Here is a 10165-nt window from a genome sequence, read left to right on the forward strand (position 1 = left end):
GAAATGCGAGCCTTTGTTTAATCACATGATTTCTAAAATCCCAGTCCATCCTTTGGGATAATACAGGGGGTGCAGGTAGCCATAGTATATTTACAGCAGGGCTCAGAGGGGGTGGGGGGCCTCCACAACACTCCTGTCATTTTTTATTCTTCTCTTCCTTCCTGTGCACCTACACATGCTTACCTGCTCATTGCAGAAATTCCATGCCATAATGTCTGTGGGCCCCTATTCGATGGAGATGGGCAAAATTTAGAGTTGGTGGTGAATGACCTGCCTCTCCCAAATACTGGGCATTTCCCCAGGAGAAGAGGTGGGGGGCAGGGGTGAAAGTGTCTGGAGGATGGGGACAACATCACTGTGGGTCTTCATCCTAATCAGGTAAACAGAAGTTTGCTCTACCACCCCAGTCTTATTTTCCTTTCTTTCCTACCTCCCAAGATACTTCCGCCAAGAGCTGGAGCGTTTGGACGAGGGGCTCCGGAAAGAAGACATGGCTGTGCATGTCCGCCGTGACCATGTGTTTGAAGACTCCTATCGTGAGCTGCACCGGAAATCCCCTGAAGAAATGAAGAATCGATTGTAAGAACGCAGAGCAGAGAATAAACAGGATGGGAGGGTTGGGACCCTTCCTGCATGGTAGTGAAGGCTTACTCGGGGCCCAAATATGTAGAGGAACTTAGGGAAGTGCTGCCCTGCCCAGTAGGAATTCCTGAGAGGAATCCAGCTTAGATAATCTCACTGAGCTGTCGCCTGTCTTCTCTGCCCAGTCTCATGAGACTGGTCTTCTGCTGGCCAGCTGGCCCTTGGGCTGAGCTATCCAACAATTCCTATACTGACAGGAAAGTCTTTGGCATTTACAGAGGTACACCTGATGGCTTCGCAAAGAGAGCTTTCTCCATTGTTACACTAGGAACAGGAAGCCTGCTGGGAGCAAATGGTACCCTGGGTTGAGGGAGGACCCCCCCCCCCCCCGCCCCCCCCCAAAATCGGTAATCACTCACTGGTGATTCTGACTCCACCTAGAGGAGATTGGCAGTTTGCAGTGTGTCATGGGAGCCATTGAGATGATAGACCTATTGAATTAGTTTGATGCTCCTGAACTCAGGAACTTGATTCCTCCCTTCCCTTATGGCATGGGCTCACTATCCATGTAGTCACACAGGAAGTCAGAGGGGCTTCCAAGACAAACCAGATTCTACTTCTCCACCACCAAATCCTTATAGATGTCAGACTCTGAGCTCACCTCTCTTTTGATGCCACTTCATGACTCCTCCTGCTTTCCCTAAGGGAGGCCTTATTAGGCCTTTATACCATTCCTATTATTGTTTTCTGGAATATCAGTGAGCCTTTACTGATACTGGGACATCTCTTCCACCAATGATGCCCTTTTTTGTCCCAGATCCCCACCTCTCCTCTGGGCTCTCCTGGCATTCTGTGTTTACCACTGTCCTCTGACCCTGCACTCCCCAACTACTGCTTCACTCACTCGCTCACTCACTCAGGTCATGCTGTGCAAAAGAATTTATTTGTCCTGGGCTTTCTGCCCATACCTGTTTCTGCTCTCTTATACAGGTATATAGTGTTTGAAGGAGAAGAAGGGCAGGATGCTGGAGGGCTCCTGCGTGAGTGGTATATGATCATCTCTCGGGAGATGTTTAACCCTATGTATGCCTTGTTCCGTACCTCACCTGGTGATCGGGTCACATATACCATCAATCCATCTTCCCACTGCAACCCCAACCACCTCAGCTACTTCAAGTTTGTTGGACGCATCGTGGCCAAAGCTGTATATGATAACCGCCTCTTGGAGTGCTACTTTACTCGGTCCTTCTACAAACACATCTTGGGCAAATCTGTCAGGTGAGGATGTGGCACAGCTCTGCGACTGTCCTCAGTCCTGGAAATCTGGTACCTTTTCTTATGTGCCATCCCTAGGCTGCCTCTCCTTCATCCTAACCCATGACCCTAATTTTGTTTATCTAGATATACAGATATGGAGAGCGAAGATTACCACTTCTACCAGGGCCTGGTTTATCTGCTAGAAAATGATGTCTCCACGCTAGGCTACGACCTCACCTTCAGTACTGAGGTAGGTCAGGAAATCCTGACCATGGCACATCCCAGGTAGTCTAGGAAACCCATTGCGGGATTGTCTTTGAACTGGCATTGGATAACCTCTAATGTTTCTAAGGAAGCATCTTGATATCTTAAAAGTCCCATGCCCCGTTCCCCATCTGGCAGAGAACAGTGGGTGTTTGCATGAGACAGCAGAAAAACCAGTATTTGTAAAACAATCCAGGTTGTTTCCTAGTTTCCCCTATATTTTGAAAAAAAAAATGCTCTAGTACATTATTCTTCATTCCCAAAGGTAGTTCACTCTAGAAAAATTATATAAATAGAGATAAATGAAAAAAATTTCAAGGTTACTTTTCCCTTAAATTGCTGTCCATAAAGATTTTGTTGTGTTACATTATGTATATTTTCCATGCCCCTTTCCCTTTTACTATTGACAGTTTCCATATGTTTTAGGACCAAACTCTTGGCCTTTCTCTGTCAGGGATTTATGAGCTCATGAGAAAAGTCCCTGTTTTTTATGACCTTGCTTCATCTCTCTGCTGAGGATACTGCAAAGAGTTTAGGGTGTGTTTCCAAGTATCTGTGTAAGTTCAATCCTGGACCAAGCCTGATTCATATTATTGGTGTTTTGGATATACTAGGTCCAAGAGTTTGGAGTCTGTGAAGTTCGTGACCTCAAACCCAATGGGGCCAACATCTTGGTAACAGAGGAGAACAAGAAGGAGTATGTACACCTGGTGTGCCAGATGAGAATGACAGGTAGGGGAAATGTCCCTTAGACTCCCCCCCGCCCTGCCCCAGTTGTTCAATATAGGACAAGGTCAGGCCTCACTCACAGACATTGTTTCTTCTCTTCCCTTATGCTAGCCACAAATGCCTTGCATAAAAGGAGTCCAAAAACCTGACCACAAAGTATTTCCTTTCATCCACCTTCATATGGGGGCCTAGAAACAGAGTGGTAGGTGAGGTAGGCAGGATCAGTCAGCATCCTGCCAGATTGGGGATCTCTGACCTCTAACAGTTGTGTGAGTTCAGATGCCACGTGGCTTGTTGGTTCTCTCCCCAGGAGCCATCCGCAAACAGTTGGCGGCTTTCTTAGAAGGTTTCTATGAGATCATTCCAAAGCGCCTCATTTCCATCTTCACTGAGCAGGAGTTAGAGCTGCTCATATCAGGACTGCCCACAATCGACATTGACGATTTGAAATCCAACACTGAATACCACAAGTACCAGTCCAACTCTATTCAGGTGAGCTGCTGCTGGCATCTCTCCCTGTATCCTTAAGCAGTGCTAGTTTGTATGACACCAAATAAACCAGTACTCTTAGGGAAAGGGGGTTTTGAGTGACAGCTTACCTGTACCTAACTCTTCACTCTTCTGGAGTTTCAGTTTTCAGGTGATGTCCTTGCTCATCTTGTAAATGGAGGAAGTGAAACCTGTCTCACAGAAGAGACTTGCCTAACATTCCAAATCCCATCCCTCTTCCTTCCAGGAGCTCTCTACCTAATGCTGGCTTCTTGTGTTCATTCCTGTAGATCCAGTGGTTCTGGAGAGCATTGCGTTCTTTCGATCAAGCTGACCGTGCCAAGTTCCTCCAGTTTGTCACGGGTACTTCCAAGGTGCCCCTGCAAGGTTTTGCTGCCCTTGAAGGCATGAATGGCATTCAGAAGTTTCAGATCCATCGAGATGACAGGTCCACAGACCGCCTGCCTTCAGCTCACACATGGTAAGAGGAAGGGCTTATCCTTTTCAGCATTTGGATTGAACTAGCATATTTGCCACTTCTAGGCCCCTACCCATGGTCAGGAACCCAAATCTGGCCCCAGTTACCCTGGGCATGGGATAGCTCACAATTTGGTGGGTTTTGTGGAGATGATGATATTTGAGATGAGGAGCTGGCCCAGACTCACAGTGGGGCTAAGGAGAGCACTGCCATATGAGAACAAGTTGTATTCTCGGGCTTAGCATGGCCAGAGCAAGGCGTTGCAGGGAGCAGAATGCTAAAGAACCCGGCAGAAGTGACCAGTGACCCTGAATGCCTCGGAGCTTTTATGTTGGGGCGTGGTGTTTAAGGAGGATCAGATTATGTTTTAGGTGCCAGGTGGCCAGGTTAGAGGTGGCTAGGTTAGAGGAGGGCAGACAAGACTAGGACAAGATTGGGAGTCTATGAGCAAAAGTCTGGTGGGCACCATGGGAACACAGGGATTTGGTTATCATCTTTCATCACTAACTGATCTTTCTTCTTTCCCTAGTTTTAATCAGCTGGACCTGCCTGCCTATGAGAGCTTTGAGAAGCTCCGCCACATGCTACTATTGGCCATCCAGGAGTGCTCTGAAGGCTTTGGGCTGGCCTAATAAGGCCCTGCCCACCACTGTGGGGTTTTTCTACCATTGTTGGACCTGGGAAGGGGGGAAATGAAAACAAAAAAGAACCAGAAAGAAAATGTCAAAAACCAGTAAACGAAATCCACCAACTCACCATGTGTGTGTCCCAACTGCCCCATCTTCCCCAGTGCATACCTGTTCCCCCTTTCCTGCTCATTCTCTCTCCCCGCTTCCTTTTCCTCACCTCCTCTCCCCCGTTCCATGCCGTCCATGATCCCCCACCCCATGTGTTAAAAAGGCAATAGCCTTTACAGGGACCTGTTTGTCCCAACTGTTTGAACAGTGTGCTCCTCAGATTCTGTGTTCAGAAGGATTTGCTGCATTGAGACTTGAAACCTTTGGATAGGGGAAAAAATTATATATATATATATTTTTTTGTTCTGTTTGCATTTCTTAATTTGTGCTTGGAATGTGTTGATGTGCACAGCTAATGATTCAATGCGAGACAAGATTGGCGTCTGTGTTGTGGAGGTTTCAAATAAAGAGCACTCTTCATAACTCATTTTTCACAATGTAGTTTTTTTCAAGTTTAAAAAGAAATAAACACCTCTTGAGCACAGGCTAGATGGCTGGAGAAGAAATCCAAATGGACTCTCCAGAAAGCCATCTCTGTCACCACACAGGTGCATCCTCCTCCTTCAGAGTCATCAGGAACTGGGGGGATCTTTTTCAGAATGGAATCTGCACTAGGGGGTGGTGATGGTGTTAGAGATTGCAGCCAAGGACAAAGCATCGCCTTGCTCTAGGGAAATAAACCAGCAGATTATCAGAGAATTCACTCAACCCAAACAAAGGTTCTATTTCCTGAGCCTTTATAACAGTTTCAAGTCTGGAGCTCAGTTTAAATTTTGATTTCATTTATTAATGTTTCAGTTTATTTCTAACAAACTTTAATAAGCAAATAATTTGACTAGCTCCCCAGAACAGTCTTTCCATCCTTTTTGGTTTTGTCATCTGCTTGTCTGCCAGTCTGTTCACAGATTGCCCAACAGTCTCTTGTGGGTTTGGTTTTGTTTTGTTTTGTTTTGTTTTTTACTCCATCCAGCACTTAAAGTTGATCTAACGACTTTGATGGTTCCAGCCTTCAAAGAAAAAAAAAAGTTTATTAGTTAGAAAAATAACCTCAAGTGGTACTTGCTTTGTGTCGTTTTTCTCATTCTCTGAGGCTCTACTTCTTAAAGATTTTTCCCCTTGACCATGTCCCAAAGTGTGAATCTAGGAAAGTGGTGTGTGTGTCCTTAACCTGATCCCTTGGTCCTGATGCAAATGGCTGCTCGTCTTTTTTTTTTTTCTCTTCCAGTGTTCATACTGGTCTGTTCCTGGCCCTCTTGACCACTGAGAAGACAGATGAATCAACCCTGTCCCTTCTATTGAGCTTCTACTCAAGGGGAGGAGATAGATTAGTTCTGTGACCAGATATAGGCTCTGGGTGTCCAGAGTAGCAGTACCTGGTCTAGCCTGGGAGATCAGGAAAGGCTTTCTATTATCAGTAGCATTTGGGTTGAATCATAAGGCTGTGTGAGGGTGAAGATTTAAGAAGGACAGGGTAGGGACTTCCCTGGTGGCGCAGTGGTTAAGACTCCACGGTCCCGATGGAGGGGGCCTGGGGTTCGATCCCTGGTCAGGGAACTAGATCCCACATGCATGCCACAACCAAGGAACCAGTGAGCCACAACTAAGACCTGGCACAACCAACCAAATTCATAAATAAAATATTTTTTTAAAAAAGGACGGGATAATCTAGGTCAAGGCAGCAGGAGTCCAGTTGATAGGGCAAGGTTTAAGCAAAGGATAGTGGCCTGGGATGAGGCTGGGAGTCCACCAGGGCTTTAAAACAGAAAGGAATAAATAAGCGGAAATACAGTAGAATTGATCAATACACTTTAAGGACTGGTTCTTTGAAAAAAGTACAATAAAACTGACCATTTAAATTGGAAAGGGGTAGAAGGGTTTGGGAGTCAGGTATGGAAGTTGGGAGTACAGATGGAATAATCCCAAAGGAAATAAATGAATCTGACTCAATGGCATACCACAAAAAACCTAATGTGACAGTAGTATGATTTGCCTTTGGGATATGCATATGGTGTGATACTCATCACCTCGATGTCAAAAGAGAAAAACCTTTTAACAGTAGATGCAAAGCATTTGCTAACAGTAACTATTCCTGGTAACTTAAAGATACTACCTTAATAAGGTAGTCTCAGACCAACACCCAACATCACACTGCAAGCATAAAGTCAATTATCACCATTAACACTTCTGCAAGTTCTCACCATTTCCATAAAGCAGGAAACAAGGTATAGCTGTTGAAGAGAAACTATTTTCCTAAACCAAGAGAATCAAAAGTTAGTAGAGCTTAAATGAATCCAACAAGAGGCCTGGTTATAATGAACAAAACATTCATGTAAACATTTATTGTCCAACAAGTATAAAAAATCTGATAATTAATGAAATCCTATGCAATAGTAAAAATAGCCATTGCATATATCAACATACACAATCTCAAAGATAAGCAAAAAAGTATGAGGCCTGTCTGCTTAAAAATTGCAAAATACTACATGTGTACCAAGAACATGAGAAACCACATCCACGTGTATGAAGAATATGGAAGCCCATGCATAAGTATGATAGTACTGTACAGTGTTCAGGATAAGCTATGGGGGACAGAAGGGGATGCAGTTGGGAAGAGGTACATTACCCAGAGGGCTTAAACTATATGTTTTATTTCTTAAGCTGAGTGGTGCTGGGTACATAGGTATTCCTTATAATATAATACTTTATAACTTTTCTACACCTGAGAATGAATTTTTTGAGATGGACAATTTATTAAATTTCACAATGTATTTGAGGCAGGTATCAGGGGAGTCAATAACAGGCCTAATTCTACGTGAAGGCTAGTTAACAGCTGCTTTCATGATATGATTAAACATGTCTCTTTTTACCTGCTAATAATTCCCTCCACTCATGTGTGTGTTATAATTACTACTGGTTATCTCCTTATTAAAATAGTCCCATTTTCTTATAATTAGGGTGATCATATAATTTATCACCCAAAATTGGGCAAATTTAAAAATAAAAAGTTATTAATAATTATGCTGCAGGACTTCCCTGGTGGTCCAGTGGTTAAGACTTTGTGCTTCCACTGCAGGAGGCACAGGTTCAATCCCTGGTCGGGGAACTAAGATCCCACATGCCACATGGCACAGCCACAAAAAAAAAAAAAAAATGCTGGGCCACAAGTGCAAACAAACCCAAATAAACTGGGATTTATGGATCTATACTTATGAAACATACATGTCTTGGCTGGAGAAACAATTATTTTACCCAACATAAACATTTTTACTAAGCGCTTACCATGTACTAACAACACTGAGAAGCCTCTGCTTTCCAAAAATTCACTGAAGGGGAGGGGGCTGATGTTGGGAAAGTCCAGGGGGCAATGGGTACACAAAGAGATTTGATAGGTAGGGGTAGCAGGATTAAACATTTTCTCAAATACAAGCAATGACCAGTTAGAAAACAACAGGAAGTAGATTCCCTTCACAACAGTAACATAAAATACCTAGGAATAATCTTAAGAAGCAGTGTTTGAGATCCATATGAAGAAGAAAGCTGCAAAACATAAAAGCAGAAGCATAAAAAGAGGCAAATAAATGAACAGGCTTACTGTGCTCATTTGCATAAAAATACAAGTATAGCTGGGCTTGAGACTTTGAGAAACAAACTGACATGCTAAGCTGGTTGGGACTTGACAGAGAATGGCTTCAAGCCATGACTATTCAGTGTGCTGTGGTCTACTGTAAAGAGAAAATGAAGCACCAAGAGCCAGTTGGGGATGGAATAGCTTTGTCAATGTTAAGTTTGGGAAATTTGCCTAAGTATTGGAGAGGGAAGAAATAGAAAGTTTGCTCTGCACTTCACACTAAATAAATTCCAAATGGAAGACTCAAGTGTGAAAAATGTGAACTTATTTCTGGGGGGCAAATAACAACTGATTTGGGATGTGGAAAATCTAACCTAAAAACTACAAAAGACATTATAACGAAAAAGACTGATATATTTGACTACTAAAACGTTGGCAACACCACGAGCAGAATTAAAAAGCAATGGCAGGGGGCTTCCTAGGTGGCGCAGTGGTTAAGAATCCGCCTGCCAATGCAGGGGACACAGGTTCAATCCCTGGTCCGGGAAGATCCCACATGCCACAGAGCACCTAAACCCATGTGCCACAACTACTGAGCCTGCGTGCCACAACAACTGAAGCCCGCACACCTAGAGCCTGTGCTCCTCAACAAGAGAAGCCACTGCAATGAGAAGCCCACACACTGCAACGAAGAGTAGCCCCTGCTTGCCGCAACTAGAGAAAGCCTGTGCACAGCAATGACGACCCAACGCAGCCAAAAAAAAAAAAAAGCAATGGCAATCTAGGAAAAAATACATCTCTAACAGGCAATGGGTTAATCCTTTATATATATTTTATATTTTATATATATATATCATATTTATATATATATAATAATTTATATATATATATATATTTAAATTTACAAATCACTAAGACACAAAATCCCCAACAGAAAAACATCCAAGGACATAAAAAGGCAATTCACAAAAGAAGAAATAGAAATGACAGATGGACAACAAACACATGAAAAGATGCTCAACATCACTAATTATCAAAGAAATGCAGATCAAAACTACAATGAGGTATCACCTAACACTGGCCAGAATGGCCATTATTAAAAAATCCACAAACAATAAATGCTGGAGAGGGTATGGAGAAAAGAGAACCCTCTTTGCAATGTTGGTGGGAATGTAAATTGATACAGCCACTATGGAGAACAGTATGGAGGTTCCTTAACTGAAAATAGAACTACCATATGACCCAGCAATCCCACTACTGGGCACATACCCAGAAAAAAACATAATTCAAAAAGATACATGTACCCCAATGTTCATTGCAGCACTATTTACAATAGCCAGGACATGGAAGCAACCTAAATGTCCATCAACAGAGGAATGGATAAAGAAGATGTGATACATATATACAGTAGAATATTACTCAGCCACAAAAAGGAATGAAATTGGGTCATTTGTAGAGACATGGATGGACCTAGAGACTGTCATACAGAGTGAAGAAAGTCAGAAAGAGAAAAACAAATATCACATATTGTGGGAAGACATTCTGAAACCTTTTTGAAACATTGAAAATGTTGAAGTATGTGGGCCGAGCGATGGGATTCAGAATGTCCTGCTTGAGCAGTGGAGGAGCTGAGGGTGCGGGGCGTGGAGACTAATATCACCCTGTTTGGTCCTGAAGGATGGCTGGTTAGCCAAAGACGGGTAAGATTCCTCAGAGGAGGAACAACCTAAGACAGGCACAGCCGCAGAGGGGCCAACAGGGGTGGTGCATAGAGCCTTCCTTATATCACCGTGTTTGGCCCTGGAGGATGACTGGTTAGCCAGAGACGGGTAAGATTCCTCAAGGGAGGAACAACCTAAGACAGGCACAGTCGCAGAGGGGCCAACATGGGTGGGGCACAGACCCCCAATATCTGAGAGAGGTCTCCTGCCCCCAGGGCTGTTTTGCTCTCCACACCCAGCTCAAATCCACACCTGCTCAGCTCGGACCCAGGAGGCAAACAAGGATCATTGCCCCCAGTCATGTGAGGCCTTTGATTGTTTATGGGATTAACCTGAGAAT

At 43.8% G+C, this 10165-nt stretch overlaps 1 protein-coding gene across 13 annotated transcripts in view; it reads left to right on the forward strand.

The window, feature by feature from the left end:
- The window catches only part of HUWE1 (HECT, UBA and WWE domain containing E3 ubiquitin protein ligase 1), a 148877-nt gene extending 144323 nt beyond the window's left edge, over positions 1 to 4554 (forward strand). For all 13 annotated transcript variants that reach the window (XM_057717533.1, XM_057717537.1, XM_057717535.1 and 10 more), the window contains 7 exons: positions 439 to 579; positions 1573 to 1860; positions 1984 to 2089; positions 2718 to 2835; positions 3143 to 3324; positions 3612 to 3802; positions 4329 to 4554. In XM_057717533.1, the coding sequence (XP_057573516.1) occupies positions 439 to 579; positions 1573 to 1860; positions 1984 to 2089; positions 2718 to 2835; positions 3143 to 3324; positions 3612 to 3802; positions 4329 to 4431 (1129 nt within the window). In that variant the 3' untranslated portion in view covers positions 4432 to 4554. The remainder of the gene's footprint in view (positions 1 to 438; positions 580 to 1572; positions 1861 to 1983; positions 2090 to 2717; positions 2836 to 3142; positions 3325 to 3611; positions 3803 to 4328) is intronic.
- The last annotated feature ends 5611 nt before the right edge of the window (positions 4555 to 10165 follow it).

Source organism: Hippopotamus amphibius, chromosome X, assembly GCF_030028045.1.
Source record: "Hippopotamus amphibius kiboko isolate mHipAmp2 chromosome X, mHipAmp2.hap2, whole genome shotgun sequence".
NCBI classification, from domain to species: Eukaryota; Metazoa; Chordata; class Mammalia; order Artiodactyla; family Hippopotamidae; genus Hippopotamus; species Hippopotamus amphibius.